The sequence below is a fragment of the Sminthopsis crassicaudata genome, chromosome X (assembly GCF_048593235.1).
Source record: "Sminthopsis crassicaudata isolate SCR6 chromosome X, ASM4859323v1, whole genome shotgun sequence".
In the NCBI taxonomy this organism is placed as follows: domain Eukaryota; kingdom Metazoa; phylum Chordata; class Mammalia; order Dasyuromorphia; family Dasyuridae; genus Sminthopsis; species Sminthopsis crassicaudata.
Window position 1 is genome coordinate 1,151,850 of NC_133623.1, and position 27,032 is coordinate 1,178,881.

Sequence of the window (27,032 nt, forward strand, 5' to 3'; positions counted from 1 at the left end):
GACCTCTTTTCCCATTTGACCAATGCTGCTCTTTAATGGGTTCTTCTCTCCAGTGAGGGGTTTTTGTGTGCCGGCCTTACCATTGGGCCTCCGCTATTTTTTTCCTGGCTCCTGCCAGTGCTTTCTTCTGAGTCAGAATCCATTTCGAGACCGGAATTTGGGAGAATCGAGTGATCTCCTGCCTTTAGTCCACCATCTTGGCTCTGCCCCAGACCAAGGGTTCTGAACAGAGAGACCTTCAAGAAGTCTATGGATAGATTACAAGAGGTCCATGACCTCATATAGGTGGGGAAACTACATTTCGATTTGGCAACTTTTAATTGAGTTTTTTTTCCAACCCCCATCCCCATAATTTTTCCTTCCCTTCGTCCTCCTTCAGAGTTATCCCATAAAATAAATAGCATTTTAGACATTTCCCCCCCCCCCAAAAAAAAAAAAAACAAACAAACAGCATAAATGATCGATTCATCAAAAAGTGTGCAAATCTGCACTGCGCCACCTGGACATCTGCCCTCCCACCTGGATGGATGATCTCCTGTCTCTTTTTTGGAGCCAGGCTCATTCTTTGTAAAACTGGCTTATAGCTGACATGACAGTTCTTCCCGTCCTTGCTCTGCTCACTTCCCTTTGCAGAAGTTCATGGCAAGCTTCATTTCCATCAAGTCTAACTGAAATTGAGCGTTTCCTTGACAATGATGAGTTTTTCCAAATTTGGAGAATTCTGGACTTCCCCAGCTTGTCCAGAGGAGACCCCAAATGTTATTTTAAAACAACAGCCGCCCTGAGATGGACAAAGAGGAGAGGAAAGACAGAAAAGAGAGGGAAGGAAGAAACAAAGACTGAGACTGACATCTCCTAACTTCAGGATACTCTCGTTTCTTCCCCGGTAAGGTCAGGGCAAGGCTCCCAGTCTTTCTGGCCCAACTCCTGCTTTCGTACAAACGCATCATCTCTCCCTCAAACACCCAAGGCTCCCAGTCTGCCCAGTCACCAGGATCTGCAACTTAACCTCATTTCCACCAGATGAGGTCATCACTTTGATCTTGTCAACCTAATGCTCTGCCTCCAAGTTCATGACCTAGATGTGAACAAAAATGTGATCATGTGATCAGAATGTTTGATTATTCCATTTCTGCCCATACCTTCCACCCCTCAGCTCTTTACCCAAGAGGAAAGGACAAGAGAAGCATTTATACAGTGTCTCCTATGGGCCAAGCACTTTCCAAGTACTATCTCATTCCATCTTTATAACAAACCTTTGTAGTAGATGCTGTAATTATTCCCATTTTACAATGGAGGAAATTGAGGCAGACAGAAATTAAGTGACTTGGCCAGGGTCCCACAGCTAGGAAGTATCCGAAATCATAGTCTCGCCTCTCGACCCAGTTCTCTGTGCACCGTGCTGCCAACCGTCTTCCAGGATGTCAGCCTAGCACCGGTTATACTTTTCCCCCTATCTACCTCAACCCCTTTGTGAGTCCGCTGAAGTCTGCATTCTTCTTCTCTCACGTCCCATGCCCCCTTACCGTAACGCTGACCTTGCCCTGGCAAACCTCAGTCTTAGATCGTTCCCACTCCGTCCGCTTCTACTTCTTCCTATGTTTTCTGAAGAAATGGCCTCCTCCTTAACAAGGTCAACTTCTCTACATGCACAAGTGATCCTCTTCTAACCTCTCTTTCCCCAGCAAGATTCCTTCTCTATCACCCCACTGTCTCACTCACTCCCTTCACTTTCTCTTTACTGGATGTTGCCCTATTTGCCAAAAAAAAAAAAAAGTCCTCACATCTCCCAGCCTCAAAAGGCTCTCACCAGATCTACCCACAAATGCCGAATTTCATCTCATACCTCTGTTCCCTAAACACATTTAGGGTTTTGAAGGCTATCTAGAAAAGGTATCTCCATTTCCCTTCCTATTCCCTTTGCTGCTCTGTACAATTTGACTTCTAACTTCATTATTCAAATGAGGCTGCCCTTACCAAAGTTGTTCCTGAAAGCTAATGATGAATATTGGAGGGGAAGTGGGAAAACTGGAACACTAATACATTGTTGGTGGCGTTGCAGTTTCAACCGTTTTGGAGAGCGATTTGCAACTATGCCCAACTATATCCCAATTATGGACCTATCAAACCGTGCACACCCTTTGATCCAGCAGGGTCTCTACTGGGTCTATAGACCAAAGAGATCCTTAAAAAAGGGGAAAGGAGCCACTGTGAAAAACCTTTGAAGCAGTCTTTTTTTGTAGTGGCCAGGAACTGGAAACTAGCCATTCCCCGTGACCTGGGGAATGGCTGGACAAGTTGTGGTCTGGGAATGTTATGGAATATTATTGTTCTGTAAGAAATGATCAGCGGGCTGATTTTGGAAAAGCCTGGAAAGGTTAAGGGGAACTGATGCCGCGTGAGGTGAGCAGAACCAGGAGAACATCGTCCAAGGCAACAAAAAGATTATGTAAAAATCAACTATCATGGACCTGGCTCTTCTCAACAATGAGGTGATTCAGGCCATTGCAATAGACCTGGGATGGAAAGAGCCATCCGCATCCAGAGAGAGGACTGAGTGGGAATCAAAGCATACTATTGCGATGATCAACTAGGAAAGACTAGATTCTTCTCACTGGTCCAGCGATCCAAAGTAATCCCAATAGACTTTGGACAGAAAACACCATCTGGATCCAGAAAAGGAGACTCAATGGAAATCACTACATGCTCTGTTCACTTCCTTTTTCTATTTATTTTTTTTTTTCATCTCTGATTTTTCTTTTTTTCCTCTTCCAACATGATTCATAAAGCAATGTGTGTTAAAATAAATATTTTTAAATGCACAGTATCTTCACCTTTTTATTGTTTGTTTGCTTGGGTTTTTTCCCTTTCTCATGCTTTTTTCCCCTTTTGATTTGATTTTTCTTGCATATCTTGCATATCACGAGGATCATGGAAATCTGTTCAGAAAAATTGCACGTTTAACCTCTATCAGATTGCTTGCTGCCTTGGAGAGGGGGAAAAATCTGGAAGCCAAGGTTTTGCAAAGGTCAGTGTTAAGAACTCCCTTTGCATGTATTTGGGGAAATAAAATACTATTTAAAATTTTGTTTTATTTATTTATTTATTTTTCCTGAGGCTGGGGTTAAGTGACTTGCCCAGGGTCACACAGCTAGGAAGTGTTAAAGTGTCTGAGATCAAATTTGAACTTGGGTCCTCCTGAATTCAGGGCTGGTGCTCTATCCACTGCGCCCCCTAGCTGCCCCCTATTTAAAATTTTAAAAGAAAAAATTCCCAAAGTTTTGCATGATTATTTTTTTTTTTTTGGCTGAGGCAATTGGGGTTAAGTGACTTGCCCACGGTCACCCAGTTAGGAAGTATTGAGTGTTTGAGGTCAGGTTTGAACTCAGGTCCTCTTGACTTCAAGGCTGAACGGTGCCACCTAGCTGCCCATCTTCATGATCTCTTAGTTGCCAAATCCAGTGGCGTTTTCTCAACTGTGACCCTTTTTGATCTCTCTGCAGCCTGTGACACTGTCAATCCCTGTCTTCTCCTTGCTACTCTGTTCTCAAGAGATTTCTGTAACCCTGCTCTACTTCTCTGAGCACTCCTTCCCAATTGCTTTTACTAGATCTTCACCCCGTAGTGGCTGTGCTTCAGCGCTGTGTCCGGGCCCTCTTATCCCTCTGACTGCCTCAGCTACCCGGGATCCGATCGTCTCCTCTCCGCAGATGAGGCGCAGATCCGTTTGTTCAGCTCCATCCTCCCTTCTGACCTCCAGTCTCACATCTTCAACTCCTAGTGGAAATCTCACGTACACATCTCAAAGTCAACATGGTCCAAACAGAATTCATTAGCTCTTCCCCAAAGCCCTCCCCCCTGCAGCTTCCCTATTACTTTCCCCAGCACCTCTACCATCCCCAACTTGTGATCTATGTGTCATCCCTGACTCCTCACTTTCTCTCACCTCCCATATACAATCTGTTGCCTAGTTCTGTTGTTTCTATCTTTGTCACATCTCTCAAATATACTCCCTTCTCTCCTCTGACACAATCCCCCTCCCTTCCTGGTGCAGGTCCTGATCGCCTCATACCTTGATCATTTTGGGGGGCTCTGCATGAGTCAGATCTCTTCCCCCTTCAATCCATCCTCTACTCCAAAGCTTCTTAAAGTGTGGGTTGTGACTCCATATGGGGTCACGTAACTGAAGGTGGGGGGGCGTGAAAAATCAGCAAGAGGTACCAAATATTCTGCCAAGTCTTAATTCTTTATATAAAAAATAACCAAGCATATCCATCTCACTAATGGGCAAATTTGCTTTCATGTTTTAATAAATGGAAAAATTATACTCGTACCAAAGAATTGTTTTAAAAGAAATGTCTTCATGATTTCTTATTGGCAAGTGATTTCTGTACTGATTTTATTTGTCTATATACCACAGGTCAAGTAAAAATGCCTCTGATGAAGGGTGGGAGAAGTTTCAGACGTCCTGCTCTACTCTGCTGCCCAAGTGATTTTCCTAGTTCCCAGATCTAACCGGATCGCTTACCTCCCCGACGAACTCCTGTGGCCCCTGTCATCCTAGGATGCTCTGTCTGACATTTAAAGCCCTTCGTAAGCTGTTCTCCTAGTAGCTTTCCAGTCTCCTCATACCTTTCTTCCCTCTCTCCCCTTCAGTCCAGGATGATACTGACCTCCTGGCTTTTCCTTAAACAAAACACTGCATCTCTGTGGCTATTCCCACTGGCTGTCAGCCAGACATAAAATTGTCTCCCTTCTCATCAGCACCTCTTGACTTTGCTGGCTTCCTTCAGGTCCTAGCCAAGATCTCACTTTCTAAAAGCAGCCTTTCCTGATTCTCCGTTATTTCTAGCACCTTCTCTTGGAGATCAGCTCTGTTTTGGCCAGTGTACAGCTTGTTTGAAGATAGCTAGCCATCTGCATGTCGACTGTATGAGAAAGGGAGGAGACAAGATCCATGCACTGATACAGAGATGGTAATGGAAGCATGGTGGGTTGGTGACTTTCTTTAGACGTGGGACCCAGGGTCCGCTTGGAGGGATGTGTGAGGAGCTGTGGTTAGGGGCCAAATAAAAGGGTCCCAGGACCCTCCAAGAGTCACAAGTGATGATTTCCTTCACATTTTCCTTCCATCGCCATTTGAGATTTGAGTGAGATCTCTCCCTATTTTTGTTTTGTTTCTAATTCCATTGGAAACTTCGTAAAAGTCTTTGATAAATTTCCTTCCTATGGTGTGAAGTGCGTAGGGGCTTAAGAGCTCCAATTTTGGAAGCTGCTGCATTGTAGAATCATTGCAGCTGGAGAAGAAATGTTGGGGACACCAATCCCAAGAAGGGAGGCCGCCGCAAATCCCTAGTCTCGGGGTATCTGTGAACAAAGGCTGCCCTATAGGCGACATGCCGAGAAAATCAAAGGTTTCAAGTCAAGGCAGCAAACTTGGTCTCACAAGCAGTGATTATGCCAGGTAGGGGGCCCCAGCCTGAATTCTGACTGGCAAAAATGGCTGCCAACAGGCCCTTCTCGATTGGGCTCTGGAGCGCTTCGGTCGCTCTCGGCCTGGCTCCGGATGAACGGGCAGTGGGATGGCTGCCAGGGAAGGGCCAGGCTTCCGGGATGAAGGACATGTCAGTCCCATCATCCTCAGCTCATTTCTGGCAAAAGGACATTAATAAGCATATTCTTTGAAAAGGGTTTGGGGGAACTGGGATATTTGACCTGAAAAAGGGCTGACCCACAAAGGTGACAAGGAAAAGCCTTAACCTGCTTGGCTCCAGAGGGCAGAAGCAGGTTCAGTGATGACGGTTGCAAAGCTCGTCCGGGTCTGATCCAAGTATCCAATAATGGGAGATTCAGGCTTCTTCCTACCAGGAGGGAGGGGAGGGGTTACTGACCCCCAAAAGGAGCCCTGACGATGCTTGTTCCTCATTGAAAGTTTCAACCCTGTAATGTGCAACAAGAAAATGGGATTTACACACATATATTGTATCCAGGTTATATTGTAACACATGTAAAATGTATAGGATTGCCTGTCATCGGCGGGAGGGAGTGGAGGGAGGGGGGGGATAATTTGGAAAAATGAATACAAGGGATAATGTTATAAAAAAAAAAAAGAAAGAGAGTGACTGCTAAAGAAGAATTCTTAATCACGATAAAATATTAGGTGTTACACAAAAAAAAGAAACAGAAAGTTTCTACCCTGGGAAAATTCGGATCAGTGAGGGAGCAGTAAATAGTGAGGGATTTATTCGCATTTATTCCCATTGCAGGCCAATGGGCTGCCTTATGGGCGCAGTCCGGGGGAGGGGGCCACACGGGAGGGTGTGGAGGCCTGCACCGTGGGGCTGGAGAGCTGAGAAAGGAAAACAGAGCCCCGTTTGCAGAAGCTTCGTCCGGGAACAAAGGTGGCCAGAAAGTGCTGGGGAAGGGGGGGGCGCTGTTCCAAACTGCTCACTCCCAGGGGCTGACAAAAGCAGGCTTTCCCAGCCATGGGGGGCGCCCCTCCCCCGAGGCCTTCAAGTTGGGGCTGGCTGATCCGGGCTCCGAGGAGGCCCGAGACCTCTGGCCCCCGTCTACCCTGGACTCGTTCCCTGCCACTGGGAGGAGAGCAGCTCCCTGAGTCCGAGCATGACCCTCAAAGAAGGGCTGAGAGGGATGGGGGGGGAGGGGATCCAAGGGGCACGCCATGGCCATTGTGAGCTCCCTTCCACAGCTGGGAAGGAAATCTCAGAAGGCCTCCGGGAGGAAGAGGAGCGGGGGAAGGAGTTGGAAGCCCCCCGAGGTGCCCCCGCCCAAGCCTACTCCGTCTCCGCTCCCCAAACAGCCAATGACCCTCGGAGCGCCGCTTGCCCTTGCCTCCCCAGCTCCCTTTCTCTAGTGCGCCTGCGCTCTGGGGGTGAGGCGAGGAGGGCGGGGCGACACGAGCAGCGGAAGGAGGAGGTGCGCCGATAAGAGCCGCTGAGGCTGTTCCAGCGATTGTAGCGCTCCGCCCCCCGTCCTGCCACTGCCACTGCTCCTGCTCCTCCCCCCGCTGCGGCTGCGGCTGCGGCGGCTGCTGGGCATCCAAAAGGCCGCCATGGACGTGCTCAACCAGGTGGGGAGATGCGGAGGCGACCGGGGCGATTCAGCACCACGGACAGCCGCCCCGATCTAGCTCCTGGGCCCCAGGGGTCGCTCCTCCCCCTTCGCGGAGGTCTCCCGGGAGGGTAGTCTAGAGAGGAACAAAAGGGCGGGGCGGGGGGGGGGAGAGGGGTGCAGGAGGTAAAGGAGCCGGAGGGGAGGGGATCTGGGGAGCAATAGATGGAGGAGCTAGAGAAAAAGGGGACCTGGGCGGAGGGAGGGGGAGGAGATGAAAGAGCCAGAGGGAAAGGGGGGGGCAGTGGGAGCCAGAGGGAAAGGGGAGGGGGGGCAGAAGCCAAAGGGAAAGGGGAGTTGAGGAGGAAAAGGGGAGGGGGGGGCAGCGGGAGCCGGAGGAAAAGGGGAGGGGGAAGGGAGGAAAGAAGAAGATGAAGAAGCCAGAGGGGAGGGGATCTGGGATGGACAGGAGATGAAGGAGCCTAAGGGAAAGGGGAGGGGGGAGGGAATGCAGCAGATGAAGGGACAGAGGGAAAGGGGATCCGGTGGGGGGTGTAAAAGATGGAGCCAGACATGAAGGGAAGCTGGGATGGCAGCAGATTAAAGAGCCAGAGAGGAAAAGGGATGGAGGGGCAGAAGATGAAGGATCCAGAGTGAAAAGAGATGGGGCTGGGAAGGGGGGGGGGGAAAGGAGGGAAGGATATGAGGGAGCTAGAGGGGAGGGGGCATCCAGGCAGCAGAAGATGAAGGCACTGGGGAGAGAAGAGGGGACTTGCAGGGGCAGGGGCAGGAGCTGAAGAAACCAGGGAGATGAATTGGGGGAAGAGGGTGTCCAGGGGAAAGGAGATGAAGGAGATCCAGGCAGGAGAGGAGCACTCGGGAGGTACAAGATGAAGGTGGGGTGGGGGGCTGGCACATCGGGGAGGGGGTAGGAGCTGAAAAGGAGCCCTAGAATTCAGAAAGGTGGGGAAGAGGGACGATGAATCTCAGAGGATGCAGAGAAGGCCCAACTGACTAGTCACGATGAACAGTTGGTGAGGGAGAAACCCCAGAGGACAGCCAGGAGGAAAAAAGGAAAGGCGAGAAGGGAGGGACAATGAGAGGCAATGGACGCTTAGGATGTGGAGGAAAAGGAGAGAACAATCATTCCTGAGAGCATCCAGGCCTGGAGAGATGCTGGACACATGGGGAGGGGGGCCGAGTTTAGGAGAGAGCCATGTGAGAGGACCCCCCCCCCCACTACCAGGAGGGGGCAGGAAGCCGAGGCACACTTGAAAGGTAGCGCTAAGAACAAATTAGGGAAGGGTGGAAAAGCAGAGGTTGTTGAGAGATGCAGATGGAACAGGTCCAGAAATCCCAAACGGCAGCCAGGAAAAAAGGAGGAGGAAACAGCCCTGGAAGTGACAGGCAGGGTGGAAAATTTCAGGGGGTTACCAGGGAGAAGAGGGACGCCTGTCCAAGCGCAGGCACTGGCGAGCGGGAGATGATTGATAAGGGTGGACGTGGAGGATGTTTGCGAGCAGGGAGACGATACTAGACCGCCATTTGAGAGACAGAAATCTTGAAGGTCATCTAGAAGGAAGGGGATGAGCTCAAGGGCTTGCTGGCTGAGAAATTCTGCAGGAACATCTCAATGAAATAGGAGCTCTGGATTTGGGGGAGGGGGGATCAAGCAGGAGGGAGAGGGGGGAAGAGAGGGGCAGGGAGAGGGAGATACAAAGAGAGATGGAGATGGAGACGGAAATACATCCCCATATCCTGGCCCAGAGGAAGGGAGAGGTCTGTAGAGCAGCTAGGGGAAGACCGCGGGACTGGGGAGGAGGTGGACAGAGAAATTTCAAAGAGCATTCAGGAGAAGGAAGGGCTTAAATACAGATGTTGATGGAAATGGCGGCAGGGTACCTTGGCGGAGCACGGAGGTCTCAGAGAGAGCACCAAGGGGGTGGGGATGGGGTTGGATAAATAAGCCCGGGGATATGAAAGTAGAAATCTGGGGGGAGGAGGAGGAGGAGGAGGAGGAGGAGGAGGAGGAGGAGGAGGAGGAGGAGGAGGAGGAGGAGGACAAGAAGGAGGAAGAGGAAGAAGAGGAGGAGCAGGAGGAGGAGGAGGAGGAGGAAGAAGAGGAGGAGGAGGAGGAGGAGGAAGAGGAGGAGAAGGAGGAAGAGGAGGAGGAGGAGGAGGAAGAGGAGGAGAAGGAGGAAGAGGAGGAGGAGGAGGAGGAGGAGGAGGAGGAGGAGGAGGAGGAGGAGGAGGAGAAGGAGGAGGAGGACGAAGGCACCTGCAGACAGGAGGGCTTGAGGAAGGTGAAGGAAGAAATCCTGGAAGGAGTCCAGGAGGATGGGGGATGAATTTTGTGAGGGAAATGGACAGTTCCTGGCTCATCATTTGGGAGCAGATGGCCTAGAAAGACTAGGTAGGAGAAAGAGGGAGGAAGATGGAGAACTCCTGGAGTCAGAATCAGAAGAGCTTCAGAAGGCAGAGAGGATTGTGGGGGGCCTTCTTCTGGAGAGCTGAGAAGATGGCTTGACGGGAGGCAGAGTTAGAGCGAGGCTGAAGGGGTGGTGAAAGGGGACTGGAAAGCAATTGCAGCTGACCCAGGAGGGTGGGTCCCCCCTCCCCCTGGCCACCCAAATCCTCCAGCATGAGAGCAGAGGCCGGCCCCAGGGCTCACTGGGAAAGTGGTCAGCAGCCTGTGCTCATGCTCCCCCCGGAAAGGGCTGCTCTCCTCTTCGCCCTGCCCCCATCTCCCTGCCTTTCTTCCAGGCTTCTTGCTTCCCTGTTTCCCTCTTTGTCCAATTTTTCTTCTCCCCCTTCATCGGTCCTTGCCTTATCCCCCCCTCCCCATGCCTTTTTCTCTCCTCCTTTGATCGCCATTTCCCCCTTTCATCTTTCCTTCTTATGGTTTCTTGTCTCTCTACAGCTGGTGGCTGGGGGTCAGTTCCGAGTGGTCAAAGAGCCCCTGGGCTTTCTGAAGTTGCTGGAATGGGTGAGTTCTTTGACATGGAATGTCTGGAGGGACTAGGGGAGGGGGGATTGTCTCTGGTTCCCAAAGGGGGCAAAAAAGGGACTGACTAATTCTGCTCTGAAACAGATCCATGGGAAAAGCTGAGAAGGGAGGGCCCCAGTTAATCCCCTCTCAACCTTGGTAGGCAGAGAAGGGAAGAGAGGGTAGGGCGTGGCTTATCCTGGATTAGGAGAGGAGAGGGCCCAAGGATGGCTGAGCCATCTGCCATCTGCCAGGCCACCCGATGAGGTGAGAGGAGGGAAGGCCAGAGCAGGCAGCTGACCGAAGCCGGCCAAAGCCGAGGACTTGGGATACGCAAAGGCGTACTCATGCTTAAGATGGAAGGCCGGGGCCCGGAGAGCCCCCTTGCCTGGGTTTGGAGATGGTTCTATGGCTCAGTTCCAGTAACAAACAACAGATTAAGGTCATTCTGCAGGGAGGAGGTCTCTGGAGGCAGCCCCTGGATGTTGGAGAGATCTAGGGGCCCCCTCCAGGAGAAGTAGGAGGGGGGAGTTGGGAGAGACGGTGTTTAAGGGAGGGGTACAGAAATATGTGAGCAGGGAAAGGAAGGGAGGGAGGGAGAGAAGGAGGCAGGGAGAGAGGGAGGGAGGAAGGGAAAGAGAAAGACAGGGAGGGAGAGAGGGAGGGAGGGAAGGAAGGAGAGAGGGAAGGAGGGAGGGAGGGAGGGGAGGAGGGAAGGAGGGAGGGAGGGAGGGAGAGAGAGAAATCCTGACATCCTGGGTTAGAATAGATGGCTACTGAGCTCCATGATAGTGGTTTGAGGTTTGGAGGATTAGGTGTTTGTGTTTGTTTTTGTTTTCAGAATAGGCCATCAAATGGTGTTTATTTTTCTTAATACAAAAAGTAATGGGGAGTTAGATTTTTTTTGGTAGTTTTTTCTTGATTAATTGTTTTATTTTACATGTATATTAACTTTTTACTATATATTTCTTTACAAATCATGCTGGGAGACAAGAATCAAAACAAAAGGGAAAAACCACAGGAGAGGGGGGAAAACCCCAGAAAGGAGAAGGGAACATAGCATGTGTTGATTTACATTGAATCCCCATAGTATCCCCATAGTTCTGTCTCTGGATGAAGACGGCATTTCCCACCCAAAGTTCATTGGGATGAAATGTTGTCTATTAATTCGGGATTCACCTTGAGGGGGGAGGGGCCGGAAGAAGCAAGATTCAGAAATCCACACTGTGATGAGCTGGAAGCTTTGGAGTTCCAGAGCCTGGGTTCAAATGGCAGCTCTGGGATTCAGCGGTTGTGAGCTGGTTTCCTTCTCAAGGCCTTGGTTTTCTCCTCTGGCCTTCCAGTTGACGTCGGGTCCCTTCCACCTCTAAATCCAGCCGTTCTAAGAATAGTGAGTTAGGGCATCCGATGAACACTAACAGGGACCAATGTAACGTTTCATCCCAAAGCTCAGTCAATCGGGGAAGGAGAGGCTGAGGAAGGCTGGACTGCTGTGTCCACTTCTGGGGGCCAAACGGAAGAAAGACAGGGAAAAGCTGGAATGGGTCCAAATGGGGGCCTGAGTGGGGGATGGGGAGGAGCCAGGCCTCTGAGGGTCGGTGAAAGAAAGAGGAACAGTTGAAGCTCTGGGTTTGTGATCTGACATGCAGGCCAGATCTGCCCTCTCGGTGCCAAGCCGAACAAAGCTAAGCCCCCTTGTTCCGTGGGCTGGCCAGCCCTTGCCATCATCTGGCTCCAAGCTCGGTGTTCGGTTGGCGTGATCTTGAGCCCCCTTTCCCCCTTCTCAGCCGCCCCTGGCGACACCCCGGCTTCTCGCCATCCTCTCTAGACTTTGGTTCTCAGAACAGAACACAGAGTTCTCGGGCTCTGAGCAGGGCAGAGGCTGGGGCCATTCACCCTCTCGGCTGCTTTGTGTCGCCCCCTCAGACTTACGGGTTAGGTTCAAATGACCGTCATCCAAGCGGCCCTCCGCCATCTTGGGCTTGGGAATCCAAGTGCGATTATTTCTGTGGCCTTTTGTTTCAGCCTCAGTCAGAGGCTCTAACCTGTCCATATGTTTGCGGATCCCAAGTGCCCGTCATCTGCTCTGTCAGCTGTGGTACTCCCAGCTTGGTGCCATCTGCAGGCTTGTTAAGCAGCCCAGTTAGGCCTTTATTCAATTCCCTGGTCAAAACAGGAACCAGGCCACGGCCAAACACCTGTCTGGCGAGCACTCCAGTAGAGACTTCCTGCCTACTTGACAGTGAACCATACATGGCTGCTCTTGGGCCTGCCCTCTGATCACCGACCCAAATGTTTCCATCTTCCCCACGAGAGTGACACGAGTGTGGTTTCTTAATTGTGGGTGGGGATTTTACAAAATGGATGTCAAAAAAATTCCTTCTGAATGTAACGGGGGCAAAATAGTAAATAAATCAGATCCAAAAAAAATCACGCACATCTTGGCACAGTACCTCAGCAGACTGCCCTTCACCTTCCAGGTTAGTCACCCGAGGGGGCAATGGCAATGAGAGCAGGAAGGCTTGCTGGAGCCAGGCCCGCCCCGGGAGGTGGGCCCTGCCTTGCGCTGCCGGGGACCGGCCGTACCTTTAATGGCATACGCCAGGTGGTACCCCAAGACCCACTCCGTGCTTTTAGAGCATGCCATGGAACGGTCGGTCCTAACGGCCTGGGGAGGAGGCTGCAGCTTGACAGGAAGAGAAGCTCATTGGTCATCTTGGCCATCCCAAAGAGGGAGAGACTTCCCCGTGGGCTGTGGGGGGCCCCCACCAGGCAGCTCCAAGTGGACCGCTAATGAGAATGTCAGAGCTGGGCTCTTGGCTCAAGCAGGGTGATCCTAGCTGAGCGCCAAGATCCTTTCCCCCTCAGGGTGTCTGTGACTGCCTTTCTGTGTCTCTCCCGCTGCCCAAGGTTTTCGCCATCTTCGCCTTCGCTACTTGTGGCAGCTACACAGGGGAGCTGAAGCTCAGTGTGGAATGTGCCAACCGCAGTGAAAGCCAGCTCAGCATTGACGTGGAGTTCGCCTACCCTTTCAGGTGCCCACGCCCCCCAGGCTCCTCCCGGGCTCAGGGGGCTCCCCAGCTCCACATGCTGCATTGCCCAGACCCCCCTCCCAGCTCATTGGAGACCTGACAAAAGTCTCCACGCGTGTCCGCTGCCACTCCCGTGGGCCCCGTTCTGTGTCATCTGCAATTACCGAGTCCACGTTTCCTCTTCTCTCTCCTGTTCTCCTCACTCTGCCTCCCTCACCGGCTCTGTCTCTGTTCTATGCGGGCTGCTCCGGGGTCTGGATGGGATCTCCTGGAAGGAGAATGACGGGAATGGCTTGGAGCAGGGTGGGACACCCAGCCTCTCTAACAGAAGAGTGGAGGCCATTCTGGGAAGCACTGCGCCCTTTGCCCTTGAACAGCCTGAGTTCTGTCCCCATATCTGCCTGTCTTCTGTGTCTGTCTCTGCCTCTATCTCTCTCCCTCCCTCCATGCCTTCCTCTTCTGGGTCTCTGTCTCTGTTTTGTCTGTCTCCCTCTCGCTCCCTTCCTGTCTGTCTCTGTCTCCCTCCCTCCATCTCTCTTCTCTGTGTCTGTGTGTCTTCCTCCCTTCGTCCTCCCCCCGCCCCCGCCAGGACAGATGGCAGGTGGTGAGGCCCGAGGCCTGACTCTGGCTTTCCCCACCCCCCAGGCTGCACCAAGTGTACTTCGATGCCCCCACCTGTCAGAACGCGGGCTCCAAGAAGGTGTTCCTGGTGGGTGATTACTCCTCGTCGGCCGAGTTCTTCGTCACCGTGGCTGTGTTCGCCTTCCTCTACTCCACGGGCGCCCTGGCCACCTACATCTTCCTGCAAGACAAGTACCGAGAAAACAACAAGGGCCCCATGATTGTGAGTCGGCACCGGCCCCCTCCCCCTGCCCGGGCCGCAAGCCCCGCCTCTGGGACCCCCCTCAACCCCCTTTCCCCTCTCCTCCCTTTAGGACTTCCTGGTCACAGCGGCCTTCGCCTTTCTGTGGCTGGTGAGCTCCTCCGCCTGGGCCAAGGGCCTGTCCGACGTGAAGATGGCCACCGACCCGGAGAACATCATCAAGGGGATGAGCAGCATCTGTTCCCAGCCGAGTGTGTCCTGCAAGGAACTGAGGGACCCCGTGACCTCTGGCCTCAACACCTCCGTGGTGAGACAGCTCCCCACCCCCAGCCTCCTGGCCAAAAGAAGGGGCCTCTCAGGAGCCCCCTAACCTGGCAGTAGCATTCTGGGAGTTTCCAGGGCAGTGGTGGGGGGTGGGGGGGGGAGCCTGGATGGGAAGAGGAGCTGGAGGGCCAGAGGGACTGGGGGAGGGGGGGGGTCTGGCAAAAGCTTTGTCCCGTCTGACCCCCACAGGTATTCGGCTTCCTCAATCTGGTCCTGTGGCTGGGCAACGTGTGGTTCGTGTTCAAGGAGACCGGCTGGTCTGCCCCGTTCCTGCGCCCCCAGCCCCCTGCCCCTGAGAAGCAGCCGGCGCCCCCGGGAGACAGCTACGGGGAGTCGGGCTACGGCCAGGGCCCCGGCAGCTATGGGCCGCAGGGCGGCTACCAGCCCGACTACGGGCAGCCTGCGGGTGGCATGGGAGGCTACGGGGGCCAGCCCGCAGACTATGGGCCCCAGGGAGCCCCCACCTCCTTCTCTAACCAGATGTAGGCTCGGTGAGTGACGGGTGTCTCGGGCTCAGGGGTTCCGTACCCTGGAGGGTTCCAAACAGCTCTGTGCTCACACTCTGTCTCTGCCTTTGTCTGTCTCTCTGTCTCTGTCTCTGTCTCTTTCTAGGACGGAAGCAGGGTGGGGAGTACACCAGCCCCCTCTGCCATCTCCTGCAGGAAGCCCTCCGGTGTGTGGCGAGTGCACGTGTGCCTGTGTGTGTGCATAGTGGGGACTATCAGAGCCTGCCTAGAAACCCCAAGTTCAATCCTACTCCCCTCCCCCACCCTGGGGGATGTTCTAGTTGTCTTTGATGTTTATATATAATATATATATATATATATTACATAGAAAGATATATTATTTATGTGTCTGGAGATCCCTCGCCCATTCTCCTGCCCCCGAGACGCCCCTTCCTAGTCTGGGGAATGGGAGCCAGACCACCAACCCGGACCCCTCCCCCCTCCCGGTGATGCTCAGTCCCCTTCCTCCTCCATCCCTCTCCTTTCCTGGGGGCGCAGGCTGAGGGGGCTGGGATGGAGCAAGGACCCCCATCTCCCTGGGGAGGGTTTGACAAGGAGCTGGACTCAGAACAAAGCCCCAGTCGTGAGCACGTAGTGGACCCTTAGTGAACCTTGACCCGTTAGCTTTGAGAAAGGAGAAGCGGGGAGGGTGGGCTCAGTCGGGCCAGGGAGGCTCCTGGAAGGGCAGGAGGCGAGGGTCCGGAGCGGCCAACGGCCGCGGGCCCCAAGGGAGGGTGGGCCTGCGGCCCCGCCACGGTGGAGGAGGCCCTATCCACGGGGCAGCCCGCACTACCCAGAGCACTCCCCAGAGCCCTATTTGGCAGCCCGCCCTCCTCTCCCTGGCCCTCCCCCCCCTTTCTCTGCTGTTCTCCTGCATCTGTGATCCCTGGTGGTGCCCGTGCCGTGTGTCTATGTTGTCCAGCTTTGTGGCCCTGCCCCTCCTCCCTTGTTGCCCTCACCTTTCGGGGAAAAACCCACTCCTGATTCTCTCTTCCCGTCCCCTTGAAATAAAATGTACCAAGCCCACCACAGTTTGTCTCTTCTCTGGGAATCGAGGGAAGGGGGTGGGCGAAGAGGAAGGAACGCGGCTGGGGGCAATGGTTTGTCAAGCCACTTCTTAGAAAGTTCCTCCTTCCCCCTCGAGGTTCCTTTGAAGCCCCCCCCCCACAGTACCCCTCCTCCCGTTGGAAGGCCGCCCCACTCCCCCAGCTGCCTTCTCGGTGGGGGGGTTGCGCCCTGCCCACGTGTCAAGAAGGAGGAACCCTAACTGCGCATGCTCCAGAGCACACCCCGTCTCCTCACCTGTCCGGCCTGGCAGGAGGCGGTTGAGGAGGGCTGCTTGTTCCCACTCAGTCCCTGACTCATCTCCTTTTGTTCTTGCCTGAGAATATGAGGCTCGGGAGCTTCCCTGGGGAGAGGATGCTGGGAGGCCAGATCCTGGAATCAGCAGGGTGCCTAGGAAGTTAGAAACCCCGCCCCACCCCGCCCTCTGCACCCCTCCACTCGGGAGCCGAGGCTCCCAACCCCCAGCGTCGCCTGCGGCCAGGAGCAAGCCCAGCTCTAGTGCCCACATGGCTCCCCCGGTCCTTCCTCTGGGTGGGGCAGCTCCCTCCTCACCTCCAGGTGGGTCCCCAGATATTCCATGCATGGTCTGGCTTCTCGAAACAAGTCCAACTTGGTCTAGTGCTTGCTTTGTAGCTCTGACCCTCCTCCGACAAGTCTGACCTCTGGAGTCTGAAGGAGGCTGCAGTCAGGGCCACATCCCAGGGCACGGAGTCTTCATAAACTTGCATGGAAAAGCGGTGCGGCTTCCCTATCGCTGACTGCTGGCCCTGGCCACCCGAGCTCTGAGCGCTGGAGGGCCCAAGCAGAAAGACCAGGCCCCGCGCTGGGAGCTCCCGAAGCCGCCCAGTCAAGCCCCGTCACACCCCCCACAACGCCGAAAGCACTGTTCAGGCACAGCCGACTTGTCATTTGGGAACACAGCCGGGGGGCACCGGGAAGGCTGCTGGGCCAGGGTCACACAGCAGCTCTGTGCGTGGCTCGTGCTGCGTTTGAACCCAATTCTGCCCAACCCTGAGGTCCTTGAGCTTCTGGGCCGTCACACTCCCTCTCTCACATAGCATGTGTTGAAGGACCCAGATGTGGCTCTCCGCCTGCCAAGCGCGCATTTTAGGGTTAGGGTTGCGTGTGATGCGCGGCTCTGAAGGCGCCTACACTTCCTCCGCTCCCATGCTGTGCTGTCTGTGACTTTCTATACCATCCATCTTCACCATCTGTGCAATCCTCCATGCCAGGCTATCTGTGCCATTATATACCAGGGTATCATAATACTTATCTATGCCATCCTATCCAGGCCACCCTCTGTGCCATCATCCATGCCATGATCTGTGCCAGGCTATTTGTGCCATTATATGCCATGCTGTCACCCTTCTCTTCCATACCAGTGTATCTATGCCATTATATGCCAGAGTATCACCGTACTTATCCATGCCTTCCTCTCCGAGCCACCTTCTGTGCCAGGCCATTTATGCCATCCTATGCCATCCATGCCATCCTCCACACCAGGCTCTCTGGCCCATGTTTTTGGCTCCGGGGACCACGTGCGGGGGCGGAAGGGGGGGGCGGGCCCCCGGGGAGTTGCCCTCCCGTAGAAAGTTGCCCGAGGGCGGGGGAGTGACCCAGAGGGGCAGCTGAGCTCGGCCGGCCCGGGGCCGAGCTGGAAGCGGGGTCTGGGGGGGGGGCCCGAACGGAGCCCGGAGAAGGGCCGTAATTGGGAACGGGCCCGGGCGTCCGGGGATCTCCCGGCCAGAGGCAGCGGAAGGCCCGGGAGAAGGGCATCCGCCTGCTTAGGCCGGCTTTCCGGGTCCCCGCACCGGCCGCCAGGGGGAGCCCCCGGCCGGGGCTCCGCCGCCAGGGACTCGGCATGGGGCTGGAAGAAGGGGGGGGGGGCGCAGTCAGCTGCTTGTCCCCTCCCCTCCTGGTTCCCGGGGCTGTGCCCCAGGGACAGGAGTTGGCATAGCCCCGAGTGGGGGGCCGAGGGGAAGAGGAGGGAGGAGGGAGGAGGGAGGAGGGAGGGGGGAGGGGAGACCGAGGAGGGAGGAGCGGGGGGAGGAGTCTTGGCGTCAGGGAGGGAGTTCGCTGACGCCCGCAGTGGCCATGTTCGCCCGAGGATCCCGCCGGCGCCGCTCCGGACGCGGGGTAAGGAGCCGAGGGCTGGTCAGGGGAACGAGCCGGCCCCGACTGGGGCGAGGCCCCAGGCTTCCGGGGCTCCAGCTCCCAGCGGGGTGGAGGCGGCCACCGGGGCCCGGGGCAGGCCGGGGCGCCCTGGGAGGGAGGGGAAAGGCGCGGTGGGGGCTCAGGTGGGAAGCAGAGAGGCCCCCGCGCCCCTTCTTTCCCCCTCCCACGAGGTGAAATCCAGGAAGAGGAGGGCCAGGTGGGGGGGGCGGGGCTGAGGGCTCCTCCCCGCCTGTCTGCCCCCAGCCTCCCGAGGCTCCGGACCCGGGCTCCGGGAGGCCGTGCAACAGCTGTGGGGACCAGTGTCCGGGCTTCCTGGTGCATGGCTGGAGGTGAGGGCCCCTCGGGGCTGACCCCAAAGCCCCCTGGAGGCTGACGAGGGGGAGGGGTGCCTGGTTTCCACACCTGTCACCCAGAGGGGAGGGAGGACTGCAGGGGTAGGGGGGGAGCAGCGAGGGCCAGACAGCTCCCCTTGGGGGTTCCAAAGCTCGGCCTCCCACAGGAAGATCTGTCAGCACTGCAAGTGCTCCCGGGAGGAGCACACCGGGCCCAGGGTCCCCGAGGACCTGGAGCAGCTCATGGGCCAGCTCACTTCTGACTTCCAGTGGCACTCCCTGTCAGATGCCCGCAGGGGCTGCGCCTCGGAGGAGTACGCCTGGGTGCCCCCGGGCCTCGGGCCTGAGCAGGTAACCTCCGGCCTTCTGCTGCCACTGGACTTTTCTTGGGCCTCCCACAGGGCCTCAAGTAACCCTGGGGGTGTGTTGGGGGGAGGAGGAGATGTGTCTGAAATGCTGGCATTCTGCTGTCCCTTAAGGCAGGCCCCGTGGCCTTGGCCCCCTGCCACCCCCTTGGGAGCCTCGCCGCCCCTGACTAATGGGGAACACGACAAGCTGTTAGGTCCAAGGCACTTCCAGTGTTCCCACCACTGGGCTAAGAGGTCACCAAACTCTGTCCACTGGGCATCCCGGCAACTTCTCTAGGGTTTTTGGCTGGATCCAATGAGATCTGGCTCCAGGCACCAAGTAGGCACCTGATCAGTGCCCCTTCCCCCCTCTTCTCTCCACCCCATCCCGGCCATGGAGAGTAGGGTTCTCCCAGAGTTCTAGCCCTCCAGCCCAAGAGCAGAGACTTCTGGGGGAAGCGGACTGGGTCAGGCAGAGTCATTAAGTACCCACATGTTCCAAGCTGCAGAAACCTGAAATGTGGAGAGAGGCAGGGCCTAGCCCAGGCGCCAGTCCTGCCCGGAGTCAACACTTGCTCAGGTTTTCCGTGCTGGGAGCCATTTGCCCTAGAAGTCCCAGAGTGGCTTGGTTTAGAGTCGAGTTTGGGGAACGGTGGAACCAAGTGCGCTTGAGTTGGGGGGGCAGAGCCCCCCCAGTGACCCTGCGTCTGTGACGGCTTCTTCGCTCTTTAACCCTCAATTGTTCCCAGGTGGACCAGTTTTTCAGCTGCCTGCCGGAGGAAAAAGTTCCTTATGTGAACAGCCTTGGGGAAAGGTACCGGGTTCAACAGCTGCTTCGACAACTCCCCCCACATGACAGTGAGGTGAGATTCCCCCAGACTATGGGCAGCCTTCCAGAGCAGGCCTTCATTAGTGCCAGGGCAGAGAGCAGGCGGGGAAAGCCCCAGTGAGCTTCACGGGGATGACGTGGGGTAGGCAGGAGAAGCTGGGGACCAGCCGGAAGACTGGGGGGCGGGGGCCCGAGGGTGGGACCCTGGCTGGCGTCCAAGACAGTAGAGGGGGCGCGGGGGAGGGGGGACCACCTACCCTCCTGCTGGGTTCTGTGGAAGGCTGAGTAAAGGAGGGAACTGAGCCAGCAAGCAGTGGGAGAGTCAGATGGCTTTAGAAGCTTCCCCCCCCCCCCAATGCCCCTTCTCAGGCCCAGTACTGTGCCGCACTGGAGGAGGAGGAAGAGAAGGAACTGAAGCTCTTCAGCCAAAAACGGAGACGGGAAAACCTGGGCCGGGGGGCCGTCCGAGCATTCCCAGTGTCCATCACCGGGGCCATCTGCGAGCAGGTGAGGAAGTCCCACGTGCCCCCTTGCGCCCCCTCTTCTCAGTTTCCCTCTGGCTTCCAGGATCAGTCGGGAGCACCCGTTCCTTTTTTTTAAGCTCCATTCCACATCGATGCCCTCCCCCAAGTTGTAGTGCAGCCAAAACGGTCCTCGCTGCCTTCTCCTTCCTCCTCCACCCCCCTGTGCGGGCTGTCCCCTTGGGCCGAAATGCCCTCGCTCCCCAACCTCACTTCCTCAGAACCCGGCTCGGGTGCTGCGTCTTCCAGGAGACCCGGCTTGATCCGGGCCCGCCCATCCCCCCTCAGCTGCTGGGGCCTCCTCCTCCCAAATAGACTGGGGATTGACTTGGTGAACGTTGGATCTGTGGGTCGGGTCATTCTTTCCCCTAATAAAAGGCAGAGCCCTTGAGGGGTCTGGGGCCCAGGTCTCCTGCTCTTATTTGCTCCACCCTGCTCACGCCCTTCCCTAGTGCGGGAAGCAGATCGGAGGAGGAGACCTGGCCGTGTTTGCCAGCCGAGCGGGCCACGGGACCTGCTGGCACCCCCAGTGCTTCCTCTGTGCAACTTGCGGCGAACTGCTGGTGGATCTCATCTACTTCTACCAGGCGGGAAAGATCTACTGCGGGCGCCACCACGCCGAGTGTCTTCGGCCCCGCTGCCAAGCTTGTGATGAAGTATCTGAGGGGACCGGGGAAGGGGCTGGCGGAGGGTGGGGCCCGCAGACCCAGGGCAGCAGGGAGAGCCTTGCTGGGGGCCCCCTGGCTCTTCCATCCACCCATTTCCCTGTCATCTCCTCCCCATCCTCTGGAACCTCAGATCATCTTCGCAGCCGAATGTACAGAGGCCGAAGGCCGGCACTGGCACATCCGACACTTTTGCTGCTTTGACTGTGAGGGGCCTCTGGGGGGGCAGCGCTACGTGATGAGGGGGAGCCGACCCCACTGCGGGGCCTGCTATGAGGCCCGGCACACCCAGTACTGCGACAGCTGTGGAGAGCGCATTGGTGAGGAAGGTGCCCCCATGCAGCCCGAGGAAGCACAATGAAGGTTTGCTTCCAGGGTTTCCTGGGCCTCCGCTCACAGGCTGGGGAGGTTCCGGCCCATTGAGCCCAGAGCCTAGAGGCTGAGGAGGGGTGGCCAGAGGGCCTCCCTTCTGAGCTCAGCCTCAGGGGAAAAAGAACGGGAAGGGAGGAGCCATGGTCTCATCCCCTTTCTCTGTGCCAGCCACCAGCCTACGCTCTGTTTTCTCTCCTGGCCAGGGATGGAGCAGGGCCAGATGACTTACGGCGGGCAGCACTGGCACGCCTCTGAAAGCTGCTTCAGTTGCTGCCGTTGCAGGCGGCCCCTGCTGGGGGAGCCCTTCCTGCCCAGGCAAGGGCAGATCTTCTGCTCTCGGGCCTGCAGCCTCCCTGCTCCAGCAGAGGCGGCAGTGGCCGTGGCAAGAGCAGGGGCGGCCACTGCTGCCTACCCTCCGGCTCCCACAGCAACCGCGCTCCGGGCCCGCTCGAGGGCAGGCTCGCTGGCGGGCAGAGAGTGCAGCCACTTTTACCGGGCGGCCCCACAGCGCCACTCCATGCCCATTCTGGGCCCCCGCCGGGTGGACCCTCCTCCTCGTCAGCCCCCACGGCCGGACCCTCGGCCCACATCTCCCCCGGACCCGACGGCCATCTCGGGGGGCCCCGGGTTCTGCCGGCAAGGGGAACTCCGGGTTAGCTTCCGTGAATCCCCGGAAGCCCAAGCCTCCCAGGACAGGGAGCAGCTCGGGGACCTTCCTCCTCCCGCTCCGCCTCAATGCAGCCCTCTGGTCCAGCCCTGCCCAAGGAGGAGGCAGTGGCCTCAGAGACTGCCTCACCCGAACCATGGTACCCATCAGGAGTGGGACTCGGTTTGGGCCTCCTCTTCTTCCCTCTCCTCCTCCTCCTCTGACTCAGAGGAAGATGGCTACTTCCTTGGGGAGCCCATTCCTTTGCCCCCGGCTCTACAGAGAGCCACTCTCGGCCCTCAGGAGAAGGAAGAGAAGTGGGGGCCTCTCAGGCAGGCTCGGAGCCCGGGCCGACACCAAGACAGGGACAGGAACTGCATCGTGGCCTGAGGCCCGGCTGGTCTCAGGCATGCCCATACCAAAGAGACCTGGAGCAGAGCTCTCTGCCTCACTTTCCCCAGCTGTAAATGGGGGTTGCAGTAGATGCCGGCTGAAGCTCTCCACGTCCCTCTCCCCCACCCTGGGGTGCGCATTCTGGCCGCCCAGCCCACCAGCACCTGTGGAGTGTTCTCCGTGCCATCCTTGGCAGGCTGGCTCTGCTCATTAAAAGGATTGTTTTCACATTTTTGAGGCTCCAGGAAGTGTTTCTGTTAAGCCACACCCCCGTTCTCCCCCCATCTTGGTGCTTGCTGCCCCCCAATGAGGCTTACAGTCAACCGAAAAGCTGATTTTATTACCCCTTTATTCCTCCTCCTGCCCTCTGCTCCCCAGCTCTTGCCCGTTTCTCAGGAAGAAGTTGGGCCAGCCTGGCTGATGGCTAGAGCTGAAGCTCAGGGGAGCTGAGAAGGGGGGGTCAAGGGTGAGGAGATCCACAGGTGCTGGGTTTCTCCCCGGGGCCCCCTCTTCAGCCTCATTTGGTGGGAGAGCCCACGGTAGCCACATGGATGCTAGGAGGGGCCATCTGGAGACTCTGTGGGGGGAAGGATGGGAAAATGAAGAAGCGCTCATGGCCAGGCTGGCCCCCCTAGTCCTCCCCAGCCCCGGCACTCACCCGTGGCTGCGGGGGTGTGGCGGCTCCGCTGGGTCTGGAAGGTGCTGTAGGCGTCGTAGGCAAACAGGATGGTGGCCACCAGCCCCAGCACCTAAGGGCCGGGAGAGCAAGTGAGAAAGGAGCCTCGGGTGCCGGCCAGCCCCCGTCCCCCAGCGCCCAGGTGGAAAGATGGCGGGAATACCCTGTGAGCTTACCCCTCCAACCGTACTCTGAGCATCCATGTTTTTGATGATGGTGATGAGCGAGGTGATGAAGAAGAGGACGGAGGCGATGAGAGCCCGGAAGAAGTCCTGCATGGGAGACGGGAGGGGGTGGCAGTGAGAGGGGCGCTGGGACACGGCCCGCCCGGTGGGAATTCGGCCCCCCAGCCCCCAGGAGCACTCACACTCCAGGGCCAGTTGATGAACTGCAGCTGGTGATGGACGTTGAACATGAAGATGACAAAGAAGACGGCAGCCAGGACCATCTCCACCACAGGGACGCTGAGGTAGCCCATCACTCGCGAGGCCGAGTAACAGATGACGATCACCAAGCACAGCACCTGGCTCGGGAGGGGGGACAGGCTAGGGCTGGAACCTCCGACAGAGGGCGCCACTTGGGCCGGGTCCTCCCCCTCCCCCCTGGGGGAACCTGGGGCAGTTGCCATCTGGGCCAAGGGCCTCGGACTTCCGGCCCCCCCACTTGCCCCAGGCCCACAAACGGCCCCAGCCACGAGACAGGGAGACAGGGAGCTTCGGCCGCTGGCCTGTGGGGAGCCGGGACTGGAGTGGACTCGGCGGGGAAAGAGGGAAGGAACGAATGAATCAACCGCTTCAGATTCACGGGGAGGGGGGAGGGGGGGGAGCCCCAGCTGGCTCGAGATGCCGCGGTTTGAGAAGGGGAGGGGAAGTTGAGGAAAGAGCGGCAGGCCCGCACCCCCACCTCCAGCCCCCTTGTCCCCAGCGGGCCACAAAAATGGAGGGTGGGAAGCTATCTCCCAGCAGGCATGGAGCGAGAGGAGCGAGGGAGGCCGGAGGGAGCACCCCGGGGGCGCTCGTGGGGAGTTGCCCAGGTAAACAAGCGGCACCCGAGGCCGGCTGGGGCGGGGGGGGGGGGGGGGGGGGAAGAGGAGAACCCAAGGGGAGAAAAACAGAGGAGGGAGGAAGGAGCCAGACCGCGGGCTTCTGAAGGGAGGGGACACACCCTTTTTTTTTTTTTTTTTTTTTTTTTTTGGCTTCCCGCCCCGCCCTACCCAGCCAGCCCCGCCAGGCTCACCTAGCCTTTCTGGCCTCCCCCCCCATCCTTTCCACTCCACGCGGGGGCGCGGGAAAAAGTTCTCTTGGTCCCTATCCGGCCTCAGTTTCCCCCTTTCTCCCCCCTCCATCCCCATTCTCTGGGCGGCGAGGGGCTGGGTCCCACGTTCAGGGAAAAGGTCCGATGGGAGCGGGGCCGTCCCACGTCCCGTCCACGGAGACCCCGAGACTGCTCCTTCCTCCTCCTCTCCACGTGCTCACACACGCCCTTCTTTCCTCGCCACTGGCCCCGGTCTCCGAGCCCCCCCTGCCCCCCCCCCCGGCCCCGCCAGGCCCCTGATCTTCCCTTCCCCCCTCCCCCGCCCCCAGGGGCGCTCACCGTCTCGACCAAGAGTAAAATCCCCTTGCGGGTTCGGGAGAACGCCGAGCAGGCGGCCGAACAGTCCGGGGCGGCGCTGCGCTCCGAGTCCGCCATCCTGGGGCCACGGGGAGAGAGGTAGGCGCCGCTTCAGAGGCCCTCCTTCCTGGAGCTCCCTGCCTGGGAAGCGCCGGCCGCTGCCCCACTGCTCGAGCCGCACGGGCGATCCCCGACAGCCCCGGGTCCCCCGCCGCCAGGAGGAAGTAGGTGAGGCTGCTGTCCACCCCACCCCTGCCCCGCTCCGGCGTGAATCACCACCTCTGGGCGAGAGGGAGGGAGGGCGTGGTGAGGGCGGGGCCGCCGCTCCTGTCTCCCTATATGGAGGGGACTCGGAACGGGCGGGGAGGCCCTCCTGGCCCCGGGGAGGGGAAACCACGCTCCCTCCCGAGGTGGGCGGCCTGAGGGATGGGGACAGCTGCGGCCGGCTGCCCGGGCCGTGGGAGGCAGTGCGGATTCTCGGGGCCTGAACTTAGGGAAGTTTACTTTGCCGGGTCTACAGAAAAATCCACCTAGCTGCAGCACACCTTCCCCCTCCCCCGGGAGACACAGGGTGAAGTTGCAACCAGCTACCAATGGGAGAAAAAAAGCACCTACTAATAAGAAAAGACTAAAGGGAGAAGACCCATGGGACAAAAAATAGCACCTACTAATAGGAAAAGACGAATGGGAAAAGATTCATGGGGAAAAAAAGCACCTACTAATAAGAAAAGACTCCTGGGGGAAAAAAAGCACCTACTAATAGGAAAAGACGAATGGGAAAAGATTCATGGGGAAAAAAAGCACCTACTAATAAGAAAAGACTCCTGGGGAAAAAAAGCACCTACTAATAGGAAAAGACGAATGGGAAAAGATTCATGGGAGAAAAAAGCACCTACTAATAAGAAAAGACTCCTGGGAGAAGACTCCTGGGGAAAAAAAGCACCTACTAATAGGAAAAGACGAATGGGAAAAGATTCATGGGGAAAAAAGCACCTACTAATAAGAAAAGACTCCTGGGGGAAAAAAAGCACCTACTAATAGGAAAAGACGAATGGGAAAAGATTCATGGGGGAAAAAAGCACCTACTAATAAGAAAAGACTCCTGGGGAAAAAAAGCACCTACTAATAGAAAAGACGAATGGGAAAAGATTCATGGGAGAAAAAAGCACCTACTAATAAGAAAAGACTCCTGGGAGAAGACTCCTGGGGGAAAAAAAGCACCTATTAATAGGAAAAGACGAATGGGAAAAGATTCATGGGGGAAAAAAGCACCTACTAATAAGAAAAGACTCCTGGGGGAAAAAAGCACATACTAATAGGAAAAGACAAATGGGAGAAAAAAGTACCTAAGCCCTGGCTGAGTTTCTTTGCCTCCCCCTCCAGACTTGGCTACTACTTCCCAAGCCCAGCCATAACCCTCCCCAAGTCCTGGGCCTCTTGGGGGGAGGGGTGTCCCCAAGAGCATACCGAGCTCTTGGCCCTGCCAAGCCCTTGTCCCGCATCCCTGACCTCACCCCCTCCCTTATCCCCTCTGAGCCAGCCCATGGGAGCTCTCCTTCAGGCCTGGCTGCCTTCATCCCCTTTTGCCAGATGAACATCTCCGCCAAGTTAGTGTATTTCATAAGCCTTGCAAAGCCAACACATCCACAGATCTTCCTGTTTTCTTCACTGAGCCCAGATCTCTTCAGCACTTCCCCATTTCTGTCAAGAACACCGCCATCCTCCCAGTCCCCAAGATTTGAAATGTCACTGTCACCAAGTAGGAGAGACCCTAAAGGACTCCTCAGCCGACCCCTATCCCAAAAGACCCCTTACTAGGATTGGGACTTGCCAAGCGGCCAACTCTCCGCCTTTGCTTCAGCACGTTAAGTGAGGCCGACTTAGCCGGCCACTTGGGGACCTCTCCGGTGGTCAGAAGGCCTGCCCACCAGGCCTCCGTCTGTGTCTTGGCGATATGACCCACCGCTCCGGGTTCTGCTCTGCTGAACAGAACTAATAGTTGACTTTGTCTTCTACAGGGTAACCCTTCAGATGTGGAAGCAAGCTTTTCCATCTTCTCCTGGACTCTTCCCCCCCCCCCCCACTCAGTGTTTTCTCTCCTTCAGGCTAAACGTTCTCTGCTTCTTAAATTGATCTCCATATGACATACATTTGAGGCCCTTCCCCATTACACACCCTCCAGTTCACCCAAAGTCCTTCTTAAACTAGACTGCCCCTCCCAAGGAAATACTAAAGAAGGGAAAGGGACCTGTGTGTGCCAAAGTGTTTGTGGCAGCCCTTTTCATAGTGCCTAGAAACTGGAAGATGAATGGATGCCCATCCATTGGAGAATGGTTGGGTAAATTATGGTTTATGAGTGTTATGGAATATTATTGCTCTGTAAGAAATGACCAGCAGGAGGAATACAGAGAGGCTTGGAGAGACTTACATCAACTGATGCTGAGGGAAATGAGCAGAACCAGGGGATCATTATACACTTCAATGCTGTATGAGGATGTATTCTGATGGAAGTGGATATCTGCACCATAGAGAAGAGCTAATCCAATTCCAATTGATCAATGATGGACAGAATCAGCTACACCCAGAGAAGGAACACTGGGAAATGAGGGTAAACTGTGAGCATTTTTGTTTTTCTTCCCAGGTTATTTTTACCTTCGG

At 56.5% G+C, this 27,032-nt stretch overlaps 3 protein-coding genes and 2 long non-coding RNA genes across 6 annotated transcripts; 2 read left to right on the top strand and 3 right to left on the bottom strand.

Annotated features, from left to right (window-relative positions):
* Positions 1 to 6,951: 6,951 nt before the first annotated feature.
* On the top strand, positions 6,952 to 15,768 carry SYP (synaptophysin). Its single transcript, XM_074278077.1, has 7 exons — positions 6,952 to 7,090; positions 9,992 to 10,057; positions 12,968 to 13,092; positions 13,735 to 13,933; positions 14,025 to 14,219; positions 14,426 to 14,727; positions 14,849 to 15,768. The coding sequence occupies exons 1-6, from the start codon at positions 7,073 to 7,075 to the stop codon at positions 14,720 to 14,722; spliced, it is 900 nt and encodes a 299-aa protein (XP_074134178.1). The 5' UTR covers positions 6,952 to 7,072; the 3' UTR covers positions 14,723 to 14,727; positions 14,849 to 15,768.
* Positions 10,934 to 13,898, bottom strand: LOC141548839 (uncharacterized). Its single transcript, XR_012484096.1, has 3 exons — positions 13,765 to 13,898; positions 13,254 to 13,357; positions 10,934 to 13,002 (listed from the first exon to the last, which is right to left on the bottom strand). It is a non-coding gene; the product is annotated as an uncharacterized LOC141548839 (long non-coding RNA).
* LOC141548840 (uncharacterized) lies at positions 14,047 to 18,232 on the bottom strand. The gene is made up of 4 exons (XR_012484097.1): positions 16,360 to 18,232; positions 16,045 to 16,164; positions 14,765 to 14,932; positions 14,047 to 14,180 (listed from the first exon to the last, which is right to left on the bottom strand). It is a non-coding gene; the product is annotated as an uncharacterized LOC141548840 (long non-coding RNA).
* Positions 17,843 to 22,319, top strand: PRICKLE3 (prickle planar cell polarity protein 3). 2 transcript variants are annotated; one of them, XM_074278075.1, is made up of 8 exons: positions 17,843 to 17,943; positions 18,226 to 18,311; positions 18,482 to 18,665; positions 19,411 to 19,524; positions 19,860 to 19,997; positions 20,464 to 20,667; positions 20,810 to 20,996; positions 21,252 to 22,319. In XM_074278075.1, the coding sequence occupies exons 1-8, from the start codon at positions 17,902 to 17,904 to the stop codon at positions 22,082 to 22,084; spliced, it is 1,788 nt and encodes a 595-aa protein (XP_074134176.1). In that variant the 5' UTR covers positions 17,843 to 17,901; the 3' UTR covers positions 22,085 to 22,319. The 2 variants fall into 2 exon arrangements, with proteins under 2 accessions (XP_074134176.1, XP_074134177.1); XM_074278076.1 differs by lacking the exon at positions 18,226 to 18,311 and having other exon boundaries at positions 17,859 to 17,943.
* A 100-nt stretch (positions 22,320 to 22,419) lies between these two features.
* Positions 22,420 to 24,677, bottom strand: PLP2 (proteolipid protein 2). The gene is made up of 5 exons (XM_074278078.1): positions 24,357 to 24,677; positions 23,131 to 23,286; positions 22,940 to 23,035; positions 22,746 to 22,836; positions 22,420 to 22,664 (listed from the first exon to the last, which is right to left on the bottom strand). The coding sequence occupies exons 1-5, from the start codon at positions 24,450 to 24,452 to the stop codon at positions 22,642 to 22,644; spliced, it is 462 nt and encodes a 153-aa protein (XP_074134179.1). The 5' UTR covers positions 24,453 to 24,677; the 3' UTR covers positions 22,420 to 22,641.
* Between the last annotated feature and the right edge of the window lie 2,355 nt (positions 24,678 to 27,032).

Excerpts from the sequence above, each read along its gene's own strand:
- PLP2 (XM_074278078.1), bottom strand. The coding sequence starts at position 24,452 with ATGGCGGACTCGGAGCGCAGCGCCGCCCCGGACTGTTCGGCCGCCTGC. Across the intron at positions 23,287-24,356 it reads TTTTACTCTTGGTCGAGACG|GTGCTGTGCTTGGTGATCGT; the intron begins GTGAGCGCCCCT and ends CTCCCGAGCCAG. Across the intron at positions 22,665-22,745 it reads CCACACCCCCGCAGCCACGG|AGTCTCCAGATGGCCCCTCC; the intron begins GTGAGTGCCGGG and ends TTCCCCCCACAG.
- PRICKLE3 (XM_074278075.1), top strand. The coding sequence starts at position 17,902 with ATGTTCGCCCGAGGATCCCGCCGGCGCCGCTCCGGACGCGGG. Across the intron at positions 20,668-20,809 it reads GCTGCCAAGCTTGTGATGAA|ATCATCTTCGCAGCCGAATG; the intron begins GTATCTGAGGGG and ends CTGGAACCTCAG. Across the intron at positions 20,997-21,251 it reads CAGCTGTGGAGAGCGCATTG|GGATGGAGCAGGGCCAGATG; the intron begins GTGAGGAAGGTG and ends TCTCCTGGCCAG.
- SYP (XM_074278077.1), top strand. Across the intron at positions 10,058-12,967 it reads TTCTGAAGTTGCTGGAATGG|GTTTTCGCCATCTTCGCCTT; the intron begins GTGAGTTCTTTG and ends CCGCTGCCCAAG. Across the intron at positions 13,934-14,024 it reads ACAACAAGGGCCCCATGATT|GACTTCCTGGTCACAGCGGC; the intron begins GTGAGTCGGCAC and ends TCCTCCCTTTAG.